General features: G+C 46.1%; 1 protein-coding gene and 1 long non-coding RNA gene across 5 annotated transcripts; both read right to left on the reverse strand.

The window, feature by feature from the left end:
- Nucleotides 1–76: 76 nt before the first annotated feature.
- On the reverse strand, nt 77–15144 carry NDUFAF1 (NADH:ubiquinone oxidoreductase complex assembly factor 1). 4 transcript variants are annotated; one of them, XM_010369045.2, is made up of 5 exons: nt 15038–15144; nt 9541–10193; nt 7147–7332; nt 1176–1250; nt 77–317 (listed from the first exon to the last, which is right to left on the reverse strand). In XM_010369045.2, the coding sequence occupies exons 2-5, from the start codon at nt 10111–10113 to the stop codon at nt 168–170; spliced, it is 984 nt and encodes a 327-aa protein (XP_010367347.1). In that variant the 5' UTR covers nt 10114–10193; nt 15038–15144; the 3' UTR covers nt 77–167. The 4 variants fall into 4 exon arrangements, with proteins under 4 accessions (XP_010367347.1, XP_010367346.1, XP_030777626.1 ...); XM_010369044.2 differs by having other exon boundaries at nt 14739–15082; XM_030921766.1 differs by having other exon boundaries at nt 14853–15057.
- Nucleotides 15145–22117: 6973 nt separating this feature from the next.
- LOC115894207 lies at nt 22118–22765 on the reverse strand. The gene is made up of 3 exons (XR_004054226.1): nt 22730–22765; nt 22450–22548; nt 22118–22333 (listed from the first exon to the last, which is right to left on the reverse strand). It is a non-coding gene; the product is annotated as an uncharacterized LOC115894207 (long non-coding RNA).
- Between the last annotated feature and the right edge of the window lie 295 nt (nt 22766–23060).

Raw genomic sequence — 23060 nt, forward strand, 5'->3', positions numbered from 1 at the left:
ATGCCAACCTGGGCAACAGAGTGGGACTCCATCTCAAAAAAATAAAAAGAGAGAGAGAACACATACTAGCCATTGGTTGGATGCCACTAAAGAAATATTTTATTTTGTCTACATCATTATAGATGCTAGTACCCTTAGAGTAGTAAAACAAAACTACCACATAATCTTTACTTAAAAAGCCTTGGGTTAAGCTCTGGAGAATTTTCATAGGCAAATTCTTCTGTATGGGCTGGATCAGTAAACACTCCAATAAAATCTATCTCCAGGAAGAATGGACCATCCACTTTATCAGCCAAGGTGAATCCTATAGAAGAGATCTAAATTTAAAACAGAGAAATTGATTAAAATCTCATACAGTGATGTACTGATATTATTCTAGGAGTTTAAAATCCCATCAAGTGATGATTATAACTGGGTTTTAATGCTATCAGCCCTTAGGAAATACATACTAGTTCTCACATAGCATACCGTAAGAGGAAATACAAGACTGTTTTTCTTTCCCCATTCAACTTCCTTCCCTCTCCTCATTAGGTAGCGCCACTTAAGACTAGGAAGGACCACCGGGCGCAGTGGCTCAGGCCTGTAACCCCAACACTGGGAGGCCAAGGTGGGCAGATCACGAGGTCAAGAGTTCGAGACCAGCCTGGCCAACATGGTGAAACCTCGTCTCTACTAAGAATACAAAAATTAGCCAAGTGTGGTGGCAGGCACCTGTTAATTCCAGCTACTCGGGAGACTGAGGCAGAAGAACTGCTTGAACCAAGGAGGTGGAGTTTGCAGTGAGCCGAGATCATGCCACTACACTCCAGCCTAGGTGACAAAGCAAGACTCCGTCTCAAAAAAAAAAAAAAAAAAGACTAGTAAGGACAACATGAATGCCTAATGGAGGTTCCTTGAAGTGTTCAAGAACTCTTATTTTAAAGCTAAATTAGGAGGGAGGGGACGGGGGAAAAATATAAAATGTAGGCATGCTAAAAATGATCATTCTAAAATACCTTCAGGATGGGGGTATAGTTCATAGGGAAGGTCTGAGTCAGCCTCTGGCTAGGTTTAAGAGCAGTGCCTCTGAGAAGAAATTTTCATCTGCCAGCTTTCTCAAATGAACTCAGTCTTACCAGAGTTTCGATTCATTAAAAATGATACAGTTCTGAGTGAAAAATACAGGAATATATTACCTTGTCAAGCAGAAGCTCATGCTGAACATCCCGGATTCTTCCTCGATTAGAAAAGAAAAATTTGGAAAAAGGAATCTGAAAGAAGAAACCATTTACTTCATAACTGAAATGTAAGCAATTGACGCATCTACATGTAACGATAAAATAAGTTTACATTTATTCTAAAATTATTTAATATATGTATTATGACAAATGGCTAAGCCATTTGGATCAAAGATGTAACTCAGGCCAAACGATAAAGGGTTAACTATGAAAAAAATATTTGTAACATTTGTGGAAAAAAGACTAGTACCTAAACACAGCTTTTCTTTTTTTTTTTTTTTTTTTTTTCCTGTGGAGAATGGAGTCTCCCTTTGTTGCCTGAACCTGGGAGGCAGAAGTTGCAGTAAGCCAAGATCGCGCCACTGCACTCCAAGCCTGGGCGACAGAGCTAGACTGTCTCAGAAAAAAAAAAAAAAAAAAAAAGCAAAAAGAATTTTAATATGTTTCCCTTTCTTCCTACATTAGAAACCAAACAAAAAGAAATGTCCTACTCCTTCTACTCTCGAACTTTTCAAGTGTGCCTTTTTATTCATCAACTTTATTTTCATATTTCTTATGTAATTTACTTATTATTAAGCACGATCTTTTAAAACTATATCTGGCTTTGTTTGTTTTTTGTTTTGTTTTGTTTTTGTTTTGAGATAAGGTCTCACTCTGTTACCCAGGCTGGAGTGCAGTGGTGCAATCTTGGCTCACTGCAACTTCTGCCTCCCAGGTTCAAGTGATTCTCCCGCCTCAGCCTCCTGAGTAGCTGGGACTATAAGCGCCCACCACCACACCCGGCTAATTTTTTTTTTTTTGGTAGAGACAGTGTTTCACCATGTTGACCAGGCTGGTCTTAAACTCCTGAGCTCAAGTAATCTGCCAACCTTGGCCTACAGGCATGAACCACCACACCCTGCCTAAATAATTATACAGAAGCTCTCCAGGATATATTCCTAAATTTTAAAAACACAAACCATAGGTACAGATTATGCTAATTTTATTTTTTGTCTTTAACAAAGGAAGAAAATGGCTGGGCCTGGCTGTGCATGCCTGTAATCCCAGCACTTTGGGAGGCCAACACAGTAGGATCACTTGAGCCCAGGAGTTCAAGACCAGCCTGGGTAACATGGTGAAACCAAGACTCTACTAAAAAAACAGAAAACTTGTCCAGCCATAGTGGTGCATCCTTGTAGTCCTGGCTATACAGGAGGCTAAGGTGGGAGGATCACCTGAGGCCGGGAGGTTGGGGCTGCAGCGAGCCCATGCTGCGCTCCAGCATGGGCAACAGAAGTGAGACCTTGTCTCAAATAAATACATTTTAATGAACATAAATAAAAATTAATTACATATATTAATATTTATTCCAGTAATTTTACCTCTAGGAATATAGCCTATGAAAATAGTTAAGAGGCCGGGCGCGGTGGCTCAAGCCTGTAATCCCAGCACTTTGGGAGGCCGAGACGGGCGGATCACGAGGTCAGGAGATCGAGACCATCCTGGCTAACACGGTGAAACCCCGTCTCTACTAAAAATACAAAAAAAAACTAGCCGGGCGAAGTGGCGGGCGCCTGTAGTCCCAGCTACTCGGGAGGCTGAGGCAGGAGAATGGCGTAAACTCGGGAGGCGGAGCTTGCAGTGAGCTGAGATCTGGCCACTGCACTCCAGTCCGGGCGACAGAGCGAGACTCCGCCTCAAAAAAAAAAAAAAAAAAAAAAAAGAAAATAGTTAAGGATGTTTACCTCAGAGTTTGTTCCGACAGTAGAAAATTCTGAAAACAATCTAAATCTACACTACATAATGAAGAACAAGTTAAGAAAAAAAAAAATTTTTTTTTTGAGACAGGGTCTTACTCTGTCACCCAGGCTGGAGTCCATGCAGTAGGGTGATCTTAACTCACACAGCCTCGACCTCCCAGGCTCAAGCAATCCTCCCACCTCAGCCTCCTGAGTAGGTGGGACTAAAGGCGCATGCCACCACACTGGGCTAATTTTTGTATTTTTTGTAGAGACAGGGTTTTGCCATGTTGCTCAGGCTTGTCTTAGACTCCTAGCTTCAAATGATCCATCGCCTCAGCCTCCAAAAGTGCTAGGATTACAGGTGTGAGCCACTGGACCCAGCCAAAACTGTTTTCTACTTATATAATATCATGTAGACATTAAAAATGACATATAAATATATTTGAAAAGAAAGTGGTGAACAATAGTTCAGGGAAAATACTGTATACATGTTCTAAAACACCACTGGAAGGGAAAAGTGTGACTAGAAAAGTCTGGAAGATACACATTAAAAATAGTATTTTGGCCGGGCGCGGTGGCTCAAGCCTGTAATCCCAGCACTTTGGGAGGCCGAGACGGGCGGATCACGAGGTCAGGAGATCGAGACCATCCTGGCTAACATGGTGAAACCCCGTCTCTACTAAAAAAATACAAAAATCTAGCCGGGCGAGGTGGTGGGTGCCTGTAGTCCCAGCTACTCGGGAGGCTGAGGCAGGAGAATGGCGTAAACCCGGGAGGCGGAGCTTGCAGTGAGCTGAGATCCGGCCACTGCACTCCAGCCCGGGCGACAGCGAGACTCCGTCTCAAAAAAAATAAATAAATAAATAAATAAATAAATAAAAATAAAAATAGTATTTTATCTCTGGATAGTGATAGTACAAGATTTTTTTCTGTATTTTCCAAATTTTTTATAATGAAGTAGTTATTTTGTATAATAATTCATTATATATATATTACTTAAATACAAGTATATATAATTTGTGTTATATATCTATATTAGTGCATATATATTTATGTATTGAATGCTTATTTTGTGCTAGGCACTAAGACAAAACTCTAGGTACAGGGGAAACTGGTAGGAACAATATAAGCAAGATCCCTGCTCTACAGAATTTACAGAATTTAGGGCCAGGTGTGGTGGCTCACGCCTATAATCCCAGAACCTTGGGAGGCCAAGGCAGGTGGATCACTTGAGGTCAGGAGTTTGAAACCAGCCGGGCCAACTTGGTGAATGAAACCCCATCTCTACTAAAAATACAAAAATTAGCTGGGCATTGTGGTACACGCCTGTAGTCCCGGCTACTCAGGAGACTGAGGCAGAAGGATCTCTTGAACCTGGAAGGCAGAGGTTGCCATGAGCTGAGATCGCGCCACTGCACTCCAGCCTGGGCAATAAGAGTGAGACTCCATCTCAAAAAAAAATAATTTATATAATTTATGTTCCAGGGAAGGCAGTACAGTGACAATAAACAGATGAATGAATGAACAAAATAATTTTAGTTAGTGATAAGTTCTATGAAGAAAGTTATAGGATAGTGGTGTCGAAAGTAACTGGATTAGAGGGTCCGACTTTACTTACAGGAATCAGGAAAGTCCTCTCTGAGGCAACTTTTGAGCCATGAGGTGAATGACAGGAAAGAGAAAGCAGGTGAAGACATGGGGGCAGAGCATTACAGCAGAGCAACACTAAGTGCAAAGCTCTAAGATGGAAATGAGGTTGTTGAATCTGACAGACAGAAAAGGGGCTGGTGTGGAGGAGGGAGGTAGGAGGAGAGATGGAAGATGAAGACGGGGGTCCGATATTGTAGGCCCATCGGTCATGTTCAGGAGTTTGGACTTTATCCTTTTTTTTTTTTTTTTTTTTTTTTTTTGAGATGGAGTCTCTCTCTGTCACCCAGGCTGGAGTGCAGTGGCACGATCTTGACTCACTGCAACTTCCACCGCTCAGGTTCAAGCGATTCTCCTGCCTCAGCCTCCTGAGGAGCTGAGACTACAGGCGTGTGCCACCACCTGCAGCTAATTTTTTGTATTTTTAGTAGACACAAGATTTCACCATGTAGGCCAGGCTGGCCTCAAACTCCTGACCTCAAGTGATCTGCCCGTCTCAGCCTCCCAAAGTGCTCAGATTAAAAGTATGAACCACCTAGCCCGGCCTGGACTTTATTCAAATTGTAATGGGAAACCACTGAAGGGTCCTGATATGGTTTGGCTGTGTCCCCACCCAAAATCTCATCTTGAATTGTAATAATCCCCATGTGTCAAGGGAGGGACCAGGTGAAGTTAACTGAACCATGGGGGTCGTTTCCCTGATACTGTCCTCGTGATAGTAAGTTCTCACAAGATCTGATGGTTTTATAAGGGGATTTACCCCCTCACTCAGCTCTTATTCTCTTTCCTGCCATCATGTGAAGAAGGATGTGTTTACTTCCCCTTCCGCCATGATTGTAAGTTACCTAAGGCCTCCCCAGCCCTGCAGAACTGTGTGAGTCAATTAAACCGCTTTCCTTTATAAATTACCCAGTCTCAGGTATTTCTTCATAGCAGCAGCATGAGAACAGACTAACACAGACAGGTTACATGCTTAGGAGGTACATTTACACACTTAGAAGCATGTAAATGATGTCATCTGAACTATGTTTCAGAAAGATCCCTCTGGCTGCTGTGGAGCCAGGATTTTAGTGGGGCAAGAAGACAAAAACAGGGAAATCAATAATGAAGCTGCTGCAATAATCCAATCACCCAGACCAGGGTGGGAGTGGAAGAGATGGCTAGAAATGGGTCACCTGCTGAGCGTACTTTGCAAGCAGAGGTGACAGGACTCGCCAATAGACTGGATGTGGGGTGAAGGAGAAGAATTCAGGATGACCCTCAAGTATACGACATGAGCAAAATGGAGGCTTTGTGAGTTTTTTTTTTTTTTTTGAGATGGAGTCTCACTCTGTTGCCCAGGCTGGAGTGCAGTGGCGCAATCTCACTCAGCTCACTGCAAGCTCCGCCTCCCAGGTTCAAGCGATCCTCCTGCCTCAGCCCCTCTATTAGCTGGGATTACAGGCATGCGCCACCATGCCTGGCTAATTTTTTTTTTTTTTTGAGATGGAGTCTCGTTCTGTCGCCCAGGCTGGAGTGCAGTGGCCAGATCTCAGCTCACTACAAGCTCTGCCTCCCGGGTTTACATCACTCTCCTGCCTCAGCCTCCCAAGCAGCTGGGACTACAGGCGCCTGCCACCATGCCAGGCTAGTTTTTTGTATTTTTTAGTACAGAAGGAGTTTCACCGGGTTAGCCAGGATGGTCTCGATCTCCTGACCTCGTGATCCGCCTGCCTCAGCCGCCAAAAGTGCTAGGATTACAGGCGTGAGCCACTACACCCGGCCTTTTTTTATTTTTATTTTTTTTGAGATGGAGTCTCGCTCTGTTGCTAGGCTGGAGTGCAGTGGCACCATCTCGGTTCACTGCAACCTCTGCCTCCCAGGTTCAAGCAATTCTCCTGCCTCAGCCTTCTGAGTTGCTGGGACTACAGGTGTGCGCCACCATACCCAACTAATTTTTGTATTTTTAGTAGAGACAGAGTTTCACCATGTTGGCCAGGATGGTCTCAATCTCTTGACCTCATGATCTGCCCACCTCGGCCTCCCAAAGTGCTGGGATTACAGGAGTGCGCCATGGCGCCTGGCCTCTAATTTTTGTATTTTTAGTAGACACGGGGTTTTGCCATGTTAGCCAGGCTGGTCTCGAACTCCTGATCTCAGGTGATTCACCCACCTTGGCCTCCCAAAGTGCTGGGATTATAGACATGAGCCACCACACCTGGCCTAGGACACCGACTTTTTTTTTTTTTTTTTTTTTTTTTTGAGACAGAGTTTGGCTCTTGTTGCCCAGGCTGGAGTGCAATGGCAAAATCTCGGCTCACCGAAACCTCCACCTCCCGGGTTCAAGCAATTCTCCTGCCTCAGCCTCCGGAGGAGCTGGGATTACAGGCATGTGCCACCACGCCCAGCTAATTTTGTATTTTTTTCAGTAGAGACAGGGTTTCTCCATGTTGGCTGATGTCGAACTCCCGACCTCAGGTGATCCACCTGCCTCGGCCTCCCAAATTGCTGGGATTATAGGCGTGAGCCACCATGCCCGGCCAAGACCTCATTTTTATAAACAATGAAGACTTATGCTGTACCTTGACCTCCTGCCAGTAGGGTCCCCCACGGGTGAACATGAAGTAACTATACATCTGATTCGTCCTCTGGAGGAAATCTGTGTCCTCCTTGATATTCACCATCCAAGGCCGACCATCCCCACGTACACGGAGATACAGAGTATTAAACTGCGACCAATCATAAGACAACTTCCTCTCAAAAGCACCCTACAATATTGAAAGGAAAGTTAATTGCACCTCATTCTCCACTATCAGCAAAATGTGAGTCATCACCAAGTCAGCATCATCAACAGGATTCACTAACCATTTTTCTGACTTTCTGCCCCATAAGAAGGCAGATAAACCCAGTGATTATTAATTTAGCACAAAATACTGACATAGTTATATGTTTCTAAGGTAATGTTCAACACACAACTGGCCCACGACAGTGTTTACATGGGGTAGGCACTCACCTGTGTTCACTGAATGGAAATGAATGTATTTCCTTTACCTGGTCCTATGGAGCAATGACTTTTTTTTCTTTTTCTTTTTTTGAGATGAAGTTTCGCTCTTGTTACCCAGGCTGGAGTGCAATGGCAAGATCTCAGCTTACCGCAAGCTCTGCCTCCCGAGTTCAAGTAATTCTGCCGCAGCCTCCTGAGTAGCTGGAATTACAGGCACGCACCACCATGCCCAGCTAATTTTTTGTATTTTTAGTAGAGACGGGGTTTCTCCATGTTGGTCAGGCTGGTCTCGAACTCCCGACCTCAGATTATCCACCCGCCTCGGCCTCCCAAACTGCTGGGATTACAGGCATAAGCCACTGCGCCCGGCCAAGGAGCAGTGACTTCTGAGTGGCCTATTTTATGACAACTACCTTTCCACAAGTCAGAAAACTATAGAAAAAAGGGCTTAAGTTTTAAAAGTGATATTTAACAACAGTGGCTAGCATCCATTGAATATTTGCATTAAATAATTTGCATGCATAATTTAATCCTCACAACAGTGCTATGATAGGTTATTAGCATCTTACCCCGTTTTACAGATAAACAAAGCACTCAGCTAATAAGTGGTATATCCAATGCTGTTTAACTCCAAAATCTATGTGCTTAACATCTATACTGCCTCTCTCTTCAAAAGTGGAATTTAGTTCATTTCCAAAGGCATTTAGTTATAGCAATCTCAAGGGTACTCTGATGTCGAGAACACCAATGTCTAGATATAAACTAATATTTATTATCTGTGTAACTTTGGACAAGTTACTAAATCTATCCAACTCTGTTTCCTCATCCATAAACCTGGGATGATCTTACCTCAGGGGACTGTTGTGAGGAATAAATGGGATAATGTATATAAAGTGCTTAGCACAAGGACTGGCACATCACACTTAGTAAATGTTATCTACTATTTTCATTATTCCAAAATGAATATTTGGGCCAGGCACAGTGGCTCACACCTGTAATCCCAGCGCTCTGGGAGGCCAAGCGGGGGCGGCGGGGGGAGGGTGGATCACCTGAGGTCAGGAGTTCAAGACCAGCCTGGCCAACATGGTGAAACCCTGTCTCTACTAAAAATACAAAAAATTAGCCAGGTGGCCGGGCGCAGTGGCTCAAGGCTGTAATCCCAGCACTCTGGGAGGCCGAGACGGGCGGATCACAAGGTCAGGAGATCGAGACCATCCTGGCTAACACGCTGAAACCCCGTCTCTACTAAAAAATACAAAAAACTAGCTGGGCGAGGTGGCAGGCGTCTGTAGTCCCAGCTACTCGGGAGGCTGAGGCAGGAGAATGGCGTAAACCTGGGAGGCAGAGCTTGCAGTGAGCTGAGATCCGGCCACTGCACTCCAGCCTGGGCGACAGAGCGAGACTCCGTCTCAAAAAAAAAAAAAAAAAAAAAAATTAGCCAGGCATGGTGGCGTGCACCAGTAGTCCCAGCTACTCAGAAGGCTGAGGCAGGAGAATCACTTGAACCTGGAGGGCAGAAGTTGCAGTGACCCAAGATCACGCCACTGCACTCCAGCCTGGGTGACAGAGCAAGACTCTGTTTCAAAAAAAAAAAAGAAAGCCACAGGCTGACCCTACATCAACTCTATAAAACCCCCGCCATTAAAGAGGCTGTGGTCTTTGTTAGAGATGAAAATCTCTCCAAAAATCTTTCAAATGTCTAACCTCTCAGGATTCCTGAAACATAACAATGCTGGTTCCTGGCCCAAAGCAATGCCCAGAAACAAGTAACTCCTCCTCCTCAGAAACCACTTCCCCCTTGTGCTTCCACTTTACACTTGTGCCAATACTTATCTCCAAACACAGGTGAGGCGCCAAATATAACATGCGAGGTGTTTTCATTTATAGAAACAAAAGCTATCTTCTATAGTTTATGCCACAACAAAGTTCACCCCTGTTCACTAGAAAATGATGCCGCCTGGGCCTCACCTACCCTTGGAATCCTGGATATCATTGCACAGTACCCACTACGGGCAGACTCCCCGTCCTGAGGTGCCTCAGAGCTCAGAGTTCCATAGAGCAGTGCACTTTGGTTATTCTTGCCCATTTTCAAAAACACTTCACTTCTGCCTCCAATCGTCTTATCAGAAGTCACTCTCCACTTATCCAAATCTTCTTTCCCCCGGAAGTGCCAGACAACCTTGGCTTGTTCCAGCAAGGCCTCTTGCAGAGGGCGGCCTTCCGGTCCCTTCCAATGATTCACAATTTCATCCTTCAAACGCCTAAAATGGTCCATTACTTCATCTCTAATTGCTTTATCGAAACTAACATCAGGTTTCTCCTCAGGAGAAGTTATATCCAAAGCAACTTCTTTCTGGTGATGTCCTTGCAAACCCCCTTCAGTCTTCCTCTGTGAGGAGGCTTTGCCAGGAGAAGCCACTGGTTTCTGAAGACTACTGGAATAGTCTGCAAAGCGAATACCCAAAAATGGATGCAAGGCAGAAGTTGGCTTAGAGCATTTTCTGAGAATATAAGTACCACGCAGCACTTTGTGAAACAAAGCCATGGTACAAAAAAATCAAAATGTAAGTTTCTTCCTGGGCTACCAAGGGCACGAAGAAGCTTCAGCAAATAGCCCAATTCTACCTGTAACAGAAGAGACATTGAAGAATTATCAGTATAGCAATGAACGCATCACAATTTCAAATTCAACAGAAATCAGGTATTTTGAAATTTGTTAACTTATTTAATTATTATTATTATTATTATCATCATCATTATTTGAGACAAGGTCTTGCTCTGTGGCCCAGGCTGGAGTGCAGTGGCACAATCACAGCTCATTTTAGCCTCTCTACTTTCTAGAGTCAAGTGATCCTCCCATCTCAGCCTCCCAAGTAGCTGGGATTACAAGCACACACCACCACGCCCACCTAATTTTTACATTTTTTGTAGAAAGGGATCTCCCTATCCAGGCGCAGTGGCTCACACTTGTAATCCCAGCACTATGGGAGGCTGAGGCGGGTAGATCACGAGGTCAAGAGATCAAGACCATCCTGGCCAACATGGTGAAACCCCGTCTCTACTAAAAACACAAAAATTAGCTGGGTGTGGTGGTGCGCACTTGTAATCCCAGCTACTAAGGAGGCTGAGGCAGGAGAATTCCTTGAACCCGGGAGGAGGAGGTTGCAGTGAGCCAAGATCGTGCCACTGCATACTCCAGCCTGGCAACAGAGTGAGACTTTGTCCCAAAAAAAAAAAAAAAAGAAAGAAAAGAAAAAGAAATGGATCTCCCTATGTTGCCCATGATGGTTTTGAACTCCTGGGATCCAGTGATTCTCCCCTCAGCTTCCCAAAATGCTAGGTTGCAGGAATGATGCACCATCCCCGATCATTTTTTTTTTTTCTTTTCATAAGAGAGTGGGTCAGGCCAGGTGCAGTGGCTCACGCCTGTAATCTCTACACTTTGGGAGGCGAGGCGGATGGATCACCTGAGGTCAGAAGTTCGAGACCAGCCTTGACGACATGGTAAAACCCCACCTCTACTAAAAATAATCCAGGAGTGGTGGCAGACGCCTATAATCCCAGCTACTGAGGAGCCTGAGGCAGGAGAATCACTTGAACCCGGGAGGCAGAGGTTGCAGTGATCCGAGATTGCACCACTGCACTCCAGCCTGGACAACAAGAGCAAAATTCCATGTGAAAAAAAAAAAAAGAGAGACAGGGTCTTGCTCTGTCACCCAGGCTGCTGCACTGTGGCAAGATCAATAGCTCATTGTATCCCTGAACTCCTGGGCCCTGGGCTGAAGTGATCCTCCCACCTCAGCCTCCAAGGCAGCTGAGACAACAGGTGCACACCACCATGCGCAGCTAATTTTTTTTAAAAATGTTGGCCGGGCGCGGTGGCTCACGCCTATAATCCCAGCGCTTTGGGAGTCCGAGGTGGGCAGATCACTTGAGGTCAGGAGTTCGAGGCCAGCCTGGCCAACTTGGTGAAACCCCATCTCTACTAAAAATACAAAAATGAGTTGGGCGTTGTGGAGAGCGCCTGTAATCCCAGCTACTGGGGAGGCTGAGGCAGGAGACTCACTTGTACCCAGGAGGCAGATCAGCACCATTGCACTCCAGCCTAGGCGACAAGAGTGAAACTCCATCTCAAAAAAAAAAAATTGTAGCCCACCACGGTGGCTCACAACTGTAATCCCAGCACTCTGGGAGTCTGAGGCAGGCAGATGACTTGTCAGGAGTTGGAGACCAGCCTGCCCAACATGGTAAAACCCCATCTGCACTAAAAATACAAAAATTGGCCCAGTGTGCTGGCTCATGGCTGTAATCCCAACACTTTGGGAGGCCAAGGCGGGCAGATCACCTGAGGTCGGGAGTTCAAGACCAGCCTGATCAACATGGTGAAACCCCTACAGAAAATACAAACAATTAGCCGGGTGTGGTGGCCCATGCCTGTAATCCCAGCTACTTGGGAGGCCTAGGCATAAGAATTGCTTGAACCCAGGAGGCAGAGGTTGCAGTGAGCGGAGATCGTGCCACTACACTCCAGCCTGGGTGACAGAGTGAGACTTCACTTCAAAAAAAATTAGCTGGGCATGGTGCTGGGCACCTGTAATCCCACCTACTCAGAAGGCTGAGGCAGGAGAATCGCTTGAACCTGGAAGGCAGAGGCTGCAATGAGCCAAGACTGCGCCATCGCACTCCAGCCTGGGCAACAAAAGTGAAACTCCGTCTCAAAAAAGTATATATACAAAAATTAGCTGGGTGTGGTGGCAGGTACCTATAGCGTGGTGGCGGGCACCTATAATCCCAGCTATTTGGGAGGCTGAAGCAGGAGAATCGCTTGAACCCAGGAGTGGGAGGTTGCAGTGAGCCAAGATCAGGTCACTGGACTCCAGCCTGGGTGACAGAGCAAGACTCTGTCTAAAAAATAAATAAATAAATAAATAAAAATAACAAATTGTAAGACCAGGCGCAGTGGCTTATGCCTTTAATCCCGACACTTTGGGAGGCCAAGGCGGGTGGATGACAAGGTCAGGAGTTCGAGGCCAGCTTGACCAACATGGAAAAACCCCATCTCTACTAAAAATACAAAATTAGCTGGGTGTGGTGGTGCATGACTGTAATCCCAGCTACTCAGGAGGCTGAGGCAGGAGAATTGCTTGAACCCAGGAGGTGGAGGTTGTGGTAAGCCAAGATCACGCCATTGCACTCCAGCCTGGACCACAAGAACAAAACTCCATCTAAAAAAAAAAAAAAATAATGGCGGCCGGGCGCGGTGGCTCAAGCCTGTAATCCCAGCACTTTGGGAGGCCGAGACGGGCGGATCACGAGGTCAGGAGATCGAGACCATCCTGGCTAACACGGTGAAACCCCGTCTCTACTAAAAATAATACAAAAAAACTAGCCGGGCGAGGTGGCGGGCGCCTGTAGTCCCAGCTACACGGGAGGCTGAGGCAGGAGAATGGCGTAAACCTGGTAGGCGGAGCTTGCAGTGAGCTGAGATGCGGCCACTGCACTCCAGCCCGGGTGACAGAGCGAGACTCCGTCTCAAAAAAAAAAAAAATAATAATAATAATGATAGAGATGAGGTCTTGCTAGGTTGCTCAGACTGGTCTCCAGCGCCTGGGTTCAAGTGATCCTCCTGCCTCAGCCTCTGGAGTACCTGGGATTACAGGCATGAGCCACTGCACCTGATGAATACCACTCCCAATACTTTTTTTTTTTTTTTTTTTTGAGACAGAGTCTCACTCTGTAACCCAGGCTGGAGTGCGGTGGCGCGATCTCAGCTCACTGAAGCTCCGCCTCCCAGGTTCACGCCATTCTCCTGCCTCAGCCTCCCAAGTAGCTGGGACTACAGGTACCCAACACCACGCCTGGCTAATTTTTTTTTCTTTTTTGTATTGTTAGTAGAGACGGGGCTTCACCGTGTTAGCCAGGATGGTCTCGATCTCCTGACCACGTGATCCGCCTGCCTTGGCCTCCCAAAGTGCTGGGATTACAGGTGTGAGCTATACGGCCCAGCCCACTCCTAATACTTTCAAATCACCCTGATATATATTATCTCATGCCATCCACACACAAATCCTATGAAGTCAGGTAGATATTTCCTTTCTGTAGGATACAGACACCAATAGGTAAAATGACATTATCCTTTTTTTTTTTTTTTTTTTGAGATAGAATCTTGCTCTGTCACCAGGCTGGATATGTTGGCTCACCACAATCTCTGCCTCCTGGGTTCAAGCGATTCTCTTGTCTCAGCCTCCAAAGTAGCTGGGATTACAGGCCGGCGCCACCATGCCTGGCTAATTTTTGTTTTTGTTTTTTTTCAGTAGAGATGAGGTTTCGCCGTGTTAGCCAGACTGGTCTCGAACTCCTGACCTCAAGTGATCCACCCACCTTGGCCTCCCAAAGTGCTGGGATTACAGGCGTAAGCCACCGCGCCCAGCCGACATTATCAATAAAGTTTGCTGATAAATCAAAACCATGTAAACAGTATGTTTTCACATGTATTATAAACGTAAAGGAACCAGGAAAAATTAACAGTTGATCTGAGGTCCTGCAATTATGGATAATATTTAAATTCCCCCGCGACGGTTGCACTTAAATTATTTTACCTCTACACATACAGAAATTTTAGAAATAAATGATAGCTCTGGCCGGGCGCGGTGGCTCAAGCCTGTAATCCCAGCACTTTGGGAGGCCGAGACGGGCGGATCACGAGGTCAGGAGATCGAGACCATCCTGGCTAACACGATGAAACCCCGTCTCTACTAAAAAAATACAAAAAATTAGCCGGGCGAGGTGGCGGGCGCCTATAGTCCCAGCTACTCGGGAGGCTGAGGCAGGAGAATGGCGTGAACCCGGGAGGCGGAGCTTGCAGTGAGCCAGGATCCGGCCACTGCACTCCAGCCTGGGCGACAGAGCGAGACTCCGTCTCAAAAAAAAAAAAAAAAAAAAAAGAAATAAATGATAGCTCATAAAATATCTTCCAAACCCTCCATAGTGTTATTTCTCTAGTAATATAACTTTAATTATAAATGCTTTGTTTCATTTTTTTTTCTACCAGTAAACAGAAAATCTAAACTATTAACTGAACAATACCGCCCTGAGGTTGACGGTGGGTTTTGACAACATAATCCACGTAGCTAAAAGTGAGTCGAACTAGTAAAGCTATCCATGGCTTACCATGTGCCAGAAACTGCTCTAAGTGTTTCACTGACGGCTCACAACAATCCTGAGAGGAACTATTATTATTTCAATTATGGAGACGAGGAAACTGACGTTCCAAGACTAATTTACCCGAGGTCACCGAGGTAGTGAGTGGTAAAACTCTTCCGCCTTGGCGTTTACCTCCGGCACTCACGGCCTGGCCTCCGAAGGCTAGACGTTCGCCGCGCTGGGGAGGCCCCCCAACCCTCAACTGCCAGGGCTCTGTCGCCTCCCCACACCCGGGACACATCAAACGCCGACCTACCACCGCTTACCTCCCCGAGCCTATAGTGTGGCTTCCAACCGGAAGCCACTTTTCACTTATAGGTCCATCTGTTTTTCCCTTCCGATGCCAAACAAGGCGTCAGAACACTAAAGTTCCGGCCGGGTACAGAAGCCCAGGAAGGATAGCAAGGACCCCGTAGCCCAGCCAACTAAGGTTTTTGGAGGTTTTTGGTCCACTTGGTCGCCAGTTGTAAGGAAGTAGTGAGGATTCGGATAAGTTTTTCGCTTCTCCTTCCTGTATCCTTTCAGGCGGCAAACTCTATCTCTGCGTCTTTTTTTTTGAGACGGAGTCTCTGTCGCTAGGCTGAGTGCAGTGGCGCCGTCTCGGCTCACTACAACTTCCGCCTCCCGGGTTCGAGCGATTCTCCTGCCTCAACCTCCCGAGTAGTTGGGATTACAGGTGTATGCCATCAAGCCCGGCTAATTTTTTTATTTTTAGTAGAGGCGGGGTTTCACCATGTTGGCCAGGATGATCTGGATCTCCTGACCTCGTGATCCACCCGCCTCAGCCTCCCAAAGTGCTGAGATTACAGGCGTGAGCCACCGCGCCCCGCCTCCTATAGAACCCAGTTATTGCTAACGCACCTGCGCTCCCACTTGGCGCCTGTATCCCTTCTTTCCTTATCTGTCGCCTCAGTCTCCACAAGAACTGCCTGAGGCCTCAAGAGGCCGGTTCTGCTGGAATTGCCCCCATGAATTCTTGAGGACCCACCATGCACCTGGACAGCAGCACCTCCTACCAGCCCTTCCCCAGTCCTGCCCCACAGGGTCGCCACTTCCTCAGGGCATCTGTTTGTACCTTGTGCACACCTCTGGTAAAGCACTTTCTTTTCTTTTCTTTTCTTTTCTTTTTTTTGAGACGGAGCCTCACTCTGTCGCCCAGGATGGAGTGCAGTGGCGCGATCTGCAACCTCCGACTCCTGGGTTTGAGCAATTCTCCTGCCTCAGCCTCCGGAGTAGCTGGGATTACAGGTGTGCGCCACCACACTCGGCTAATTTTTGTATTTTTAGTAGAGACAGGGTTTCGCCATGTTGGCCAGGCTGGTCTTGAACTCCTGACCTCATGATCCACCCACCTCGGCCTCCCAAAGTGCTGGTATTACAGGCGTAAGCCACCGTGCCCGACCAAAGCACTTAAACATTGTTTGTTTGGTTTTTTTCCTTGCTGCCAGGGAAGACAGAATCAACACTGTAGCTTAATTATTCACTCACTTCTCACTTCCTCCGCCACGCTGTGAGCTTTCTTGGGTCCAGACTGCGCTGTTTTTCCTTTCCCTAGAACGTCCCATAGCGGCGGGAATTTAGTGCTCAGTGTGAATTTGAGAGCATGTACTTCGGTAACACCTTTGTTCTCTAAGGTTCCGAAGGAGCTCACCAAATACAATAGCCCTTTCCATGTTTTCTCCATCACTAGTTTCCGCGCCGCCTCCTCTTCCTCAAATTCTGCTTGGCTTCTCTAGACTCTACAGTTGCTTCCTCAAACCTTCCCTTTCTGCCCCCATCACTGACTCTTCTATTATCTTCCCACAACCTTTAATGCGGGCTGTCTCCATGGCCCATCCTGCACCTACTTGTTTTCTAGTTTGAAAAATGTAAGTTATCGGCCGGGCGCGATGGCTCACGCCTGTAATCCCAGCACTTTGGGAGGCTGAGGCGGGCGGATCGCAAGGTCAGGAGATCGAGACCATCCTGGCTAACACGGTGAAACCCCGTCTCTACTAAAAATACAAAAATTAGCTGGGCGTGGTGGCGGGCGCCTGTAGTCCTAGCTACTCAGGAGGCTGAGGCAGGAGAATGGTGTGAACCCGGGAGATGGAGCTTGCAGTGAGCCGAGATCGCGCCACTGCACTTCAGCCTGGGCACACAGAGCGTGACTCCGTCTCAACAACAACACCAACAACAAAAACTCGAAATGTCTTTTTGTTGTTGTTTTTTATGAAATACCGTTGAGTAATAAAAAAACTAAATGTCTAAAACTAAATGTGTCATTTTTCCTCATACTAATTCCTCCTCTTATCTCCCTATTTCTGTAAATGGCCACATCCTTCTAGGCTGGAAATCCTTGACTGTCCTTGGCTCCTATCCTTAAAATCTCTTATTGATTCTAAATCCTGTTGCACTCTCTTGCTGTTTTTGATGTTTGATCTCTTCACGCCTTCTTTCCAAACCCACTGACACGTTTGTTTTTTTTTTGGTTTTTAAAATATAGTAGCCATCCTAATGAGTGTGAAGTAGTATCTCATTTTGGTTTTGATTTGCATTTCTCTAATCATTAGTTGTTTGCTGCTTTTTTTTTTTTTTTTTTTTGACCCACAGTTTTCCTCCCTCACCCAGGCTGGAGTGCAGTGTCGCAATCTCGGCTCACTGCAACCCCCACCTCCCAGGTTCAACTGATTCTCCTGCGTCAGCCTCCCAAGTAGCTGGGATTAGAGGTGCATGCCACCACACCAAGCTAATTATTGTATTTTTAGTAGAGACAGGGTTTCACCATGTTGGCCAGGCTGGTCTCAAACTCCTGACCTCAGTTGATCCACTCACCTCAGCCATCCAAAGTGCTGGGATCACAGGCATGAACCACCGTGCTCGACCTGTTTTTTGTTTTTTTGAGACAGAGTCTTGCTCTGTTACCCAGGCCAAGGTGCAGTGGCCCGATCTTGGCTCACTGCAACCTCTGCCTCCCAGGTTCAAGCGATTCTCCTGCCTCAGCCTCCTGAGTAGCTGGGACTACAGGCATGCACCACCACACCTAGCTAAGTTTTGTCATTTTAGTAGAGACAGGGTTTTGCCATGTTGGCCATGCTGGTCTTGAACTCCCGACCTCAGGTGATCCACCCACCTCGGCCTCCCAAAGTGCTGGGATTACAGGTGTGAGTCACTGCGCCCGGCCAGGATAGTTTTTATTATTATTATTATTATTATTATTATTATTATTATTATTATTATGCTGAGTTTGTGTTAAGCAGGATCCTGTCATTTCCAATCAATATTAAATGAAATAATATATATAAAATGTTTGCATAATTCTTGAAATTATTTGGTAAATGTGCAAAAAAGCTAGCTATTATTGCTGAACTCTAGGATAGCGTTCAACAAGTACCTAGTCCAGTAGAGGCATGTCATCAAACAAATAACTGCAGCAGTTAGAAACTATAGTAGAGGGAGGTATTAGGTACAAGACCGGCCCAAAGAAGGGTGTAATGAGTACTTATGGGCTAGACACTGAGTTTAACACTTCTCAGGCATTTTCTCTTTTCATTCTCAGAACAATTCTGTAGGTACTCATATTACACCTATTTCCCAGATAAGAAAACAGATGTTAAGTAACATGCTAGTCACATGCTTGTCACAGCTGTTGAAGTGGCAGAGCTGGGATTCAAACCATGTCTGTCTGCTAAATCCAGGATACATGCTCATTATTCACTACATTGTATCATGTCTGCTTATCTGAGTTAGCTAGTAGTTCCTAGAGGAAGAACATGAACTGAGCATTGAAGGATAAGGCATTTAACAGACAGATGAGAGGCAGAAGGGCACTCCAGGTGGGGGAACATGTATATGCAAAGGCAGGGAGTTACGAAACAGACCGTGTGCCCGCAGAAATGGAAGACTTCCGCTTGTCAGAATAGTGATGATTTCTACTGTCTCTTTTTTTTTTTTTCCAGACGGAGTCTGCCTCTGTTGCCAGACTGGAGTGCAGTGGCACAATCTCAGCTCACTGCAACCTCTGCCTCCTGGGTTCGAGCGATTCTCCTGCCTCCTGAGTAACTGGGACTACAGGGGCGTACCATCACGCCCAGCTAATTTTTGTATTTTTAGTAGAGACAGGGTTTCACCATGTTGGTCAGAATGGTCTCCATCTCTTGACCTCATGATCCGCCCACCTCGGCCTCCCAAAGTGCTGGGATTCCAGGCGTGAGCCATCGCACCAGCCCGATGTCTACTGTCTAAAAGCAACATAGAGTCAAGCCCAGGAATATGCACTTACAATACCACATCTCTTAAGACTTACCATGGGCTGGCCGGGCACGGTGGCTCACGCCTGTAATCCCAGCACTTTGGGAGGCCAAGGCAGATGACTCACCCGAGTTCGGGAGTTTGACACCAACCTGACCGACATGGAAAAACCCCATCTCTACTCATACAAAATTAGCCGGGCATGGGGGTGCATGCCTGTAATCCCAGCTACTTGGGAGGCTGAGGCAGGATAATTGCTTGAACCCAGGAGGCGGAGGTTGCAGTGAGCCGAGATTACGCCATTGCACTCCAGCTTGGGCAACAGAGAGAAACTCTGTCTCAAAAAAAAAAAAAAAAAAAAAAAAAGACTTACTATGGCTGGGTGTGGTCGCTCACACCTGTAATCCTAGCACTTTGGGAGGCCAAGGTGGGAGGTTCACAAGGTCAGGAGTTCAAGACCAGCCTGACCAACATGGTGAAACCCCATCTCTACTAAAAATACAAAAAGTGCCCAGGTGTGGTGGTATGCGCCTGTAATCCCAGCCACTCAGGAGGCTGAGGCAGTGAGAATCACTTGAACCCAGGAGGTGGAGGTTGCAGTGAGCCAAGATTGCACCACTGTACTCCAACCTGGGTGACAAGAGCAAGACTCCGTCTCAAAAAAAAAAAAATGGCCGGGCGCAGTGGCTCACGCCTGTAATCCCAGCACTTTGGGAGGCCAAGGCAGGTAGATGACGAAGTCAGGAGATCGAGACCATCCTAGCTAACGTGGTGAAACCCCGTCTCTACTAAAAAGACAAAACAATTAGCCAGGCATGGTGGCAGGCACCTGTAGTCCCAGCTACTCGGGAGGTTGAGGCAGGAGAATGGCATGAACCCAGGAGGCGGAGCTTGTAGTGAGCCGAGATCATGCCACTGGACTCCAGCCTGGGCGACAGGGCGAGACTCCGTCTCAAAAAAAAAAAAAAAATCCCCACAATCTTGTAAGACAGATGTTATTTCCCTCCTTTACCCCTGAAGGGAATGAAACTCAGAGAGGTTAGGTGACCCAACCAAGTTCACAGAGATAAGCAAGTGGCCTCTGAATGCAGGTCTGGTAAGCTCTATGCACCAATTTGGATTGAAGGATGAGGTGAGAGCAGGAGAGAGAAGCAGGATAGCAGTTTCTCAACTATTTTTTGCTGTGACCCACAACAAGAAACATAATTTACTATGACCTAGTGTATACATACACACATATGTGGTGGCATTTTCTAGCACTCACCCACATCCACTTAGTCTGTACGTCTGGGCATATTGGAGGATAATACTTCTCTGCCTCTTTGCAATTAGGCAGTCACATGACTAGCTTCTGGCCAATAGATTATGAGCAGAAGTGACATTTATCATTCCTGACCAAAGCATTTCATTTCATGTTCAAGAGCATCCAGTGAGGCCGGGCCCAGTGGCTCACACCTGCGATCCCAACACTTTCGTAGACCGAGGCAGGCGGATCATTTCAGGTCAGGAGTTCGAGACCAGCCTGGCCAACATGGGCAAAACCCCGTCTCTACTAAAAATACAAAAATTAGCTGAGCGTGGTGGCAGGCGCCTGTAACCCCAGCTACTCGGGAGTCTGAGGCAGAAGAATCGCTTGAACTTGAAAGACAGAGGGTGCAATGTGCCAAGATCACACCACTGCACTCCAGCCTGGGCGACAGAATGAAATTGTCTCAAAAAAGAAAAAAAAAAAAAAAAAAGATTATCCAGTGTTCTCTTCCCCTGTAGCAGTTATTGTGAAAGCATATATTGAGACTGATGTGCCACAAGACTGAAACACCCTGCATCAATAAAGCAACAAGAAGAGAACAGTTACCTCTCTGAGATTTGCAGTAGACTTTGTATGAGTGAAAAATAAGTTTTGCTCTGTTACCCTACGGAGATTTTAGTACTGTTTGTTACTGCAGCAAAACGTAGCCTATCCTGATTTACACAATATACAAATGAAACAGACAGGCCAGGCACAGTGACTCATGCCTGTAATCCCAGTACTTTGGGAGGCCGAGGCGAGTGGATCACCTGAGATCAGAAGTTTGAGACCAGCCTGACCAACATGGAGAAACCCCGTCCTTACTAAAAATACAAAATTAGCTGGGTGTGGTGGCACATGCCTGTAATCCCAACTACTGGGGAGGCTGAGGCAGGAGAATAGCTTAACCTGGGAGGCAGAGGTTGCTGTGAGCCAAGATTGTGCCACTGCACTCCAGCCTGGGCAAGAAGAGCAAAACTCTGTCTCAAAAAAAAAAAGAAAAAGAAATGAAACATACAATACTTCCATTAATCTATGTAATATACTCCAATAGTTTCAATTATATTATATGACTCTTGTTTGTTTGTTTTTGAGACAGGGTCTCACTCTGTTGCCCAGGCCAAAGTGCAGTGGCTTGATCTCAGCTCACTGCAACCTCCACCTCCCAAGTTCAAGCAATTTTCCTGCCTCAGCTTCCCAAGTAGCTGGGATTACAGGCATGTGCCACCATGCCCAGCTAATTGTTGTATTTTTAGTAAAGATGGGGTTTCACCATGTTGGTCAAACTCCTGACCTCAGGTGATGCACCCACCTTGGCCTCCCCACTTGCTAGGGTTACAGGCGTGAGCCACCACGCCCAACCTATTATGTTACAATTTAATCATGGTTATTTGGCTGGGTGTGGTGGCTCACGCCTATAATCCTAGCACTTTGGGTCACTAAGGGAAGCAGATCACTTCAGCCCAGGAGTTCAAGACCAGCCTGGGCTACATAGCAAGACTCAGTCTCTACAATAAAGTAAAATAAAATTTGCCAGGCATGGTGGAACACACCTGTGGCTCCAGCTACTCGGGAGGCTAAGGAGGGAGGATCACTTGAGCCCAAGAGGTCAAGGCTGCAGTGAGCCAAGAAACCAACGACTGAGACCCAGACCCAGACTCTGTCTCAAAAACAAACAAATAAACGAACAAAAAATACGGATGGTTACCTGTGACCACGAAATTTATTTCATGACCTGCAAATAGTTTGAAAATAACTATTATAGAGGTGGTCTGGGCCAGACCACAACACAAAGTATATTATACACCAAATCCAAGTTTTTATTTTATCCTGTAGACAAAGGGGTGCTCATGGAAAGGAGAAATACAAACCAGGTTATTTTTAACATATTCTCTAAGAAGAAGTCACATGATGGCTCTAGGGGATGAAGATGGCATAGAAACTGGGAAGACAGTAAGGACCAAGTGCAGTGGCTCGTGCCTGTAATCCAGCATTTGGGAGGCTAAGGCAGGAGGATCTTTGAGCCCAGGAGTTCAAGACCAGCCTGAAAAAAAAAAAAAAAAAAAAAATATATATATATATATATATGTGTGTATGTGTGTGTGTGTGTGTGTATATATATATATATATATATATATATCCAAGTGTGATGGAACACACCTATAGTTTTAGCTACTCCAGAAGCTTAAGACCGAAGGATCACTTGAATCCAGGAGGTCAAGGCTGCAGAGAGCTATGATCCTGTCACTGCACTCCAGTCTAGACAAAAGAGCAAGACACTGTCTCTAAAAAACAACAACAACAAAAAAAAAAAAAAAAAAAAAAAAAAAGAAGAAGAAAGAAAAAGGAAAAGAAAGAAAGAGAAAGAAGGTAAGGAGACTAATGTAATACTAATACTATAGATTAAAGTATTAAAGAGGCCAGGCGCGGTGGCTCATACCTGTAATCCCAGCACTTTGGGAGGCCAAGGTGGGTGGATCACTGGAGGTCAGGAGTTAGAGACCAGTCTGGCCAACATGATGAAACCCCTCTCTACTAAAAATACAAAAATTAGCCGAGTATGGTGCGGGCGCTTGTAATCCCAGTTACTCCAGAAGCTGAGGCATAAGAATCACTTGAACCCAAGAGGTGGAGGTTGCAGTGAGCCAGGATCACACCACTGCACTCTACCCTGGGCGACAGAGAAAGACTCTATCTCAAAAAAGTAAAAAATAAAAACAAATAAATAAATAAAAATAAAGCATTAAAGAGGCAGCAGCAGTGGGGTAAAT

This window comes from Rhinopithecus roxellana, chromosome 17, assembly GCF_007565055.1.
Source record: "Rhinopithecus roxellana isolate Shanxi Qingling chromosome 17, ASM756505v1, whole genome shotgun sequence".
Lineage (NCBI taxonomy): Eukaryota > Metazoa > Chordata > Mammalia > Primates > Cercopithecidae > Rhinopithecus > Rhinopithecus roxellana.

Coding starts and splice junctions, on each gene's coding strand:
- NDUFAF1 (XM_010369045.2), bottom strand. CDS start 10,113: ATGGCTTTGTTTCACAAAGTGCTGCGTGGTACTTATATTCTCAGAAAA. Junction 7,333..9,540: donor TGATATCCAGGATTCCAAGG/GTAGGTGAGGCC, acceptor TCAATATTGTAG/GGTGCTTTTGAGAGGAAGTT. Junction 1,251..7,146: donor CCTACTGGCAGGAGGTCAAG/GTACAGCATAAG, acceptor TTCTTCTTTCAG/ATTCCTTTTTCCAAATTTTT.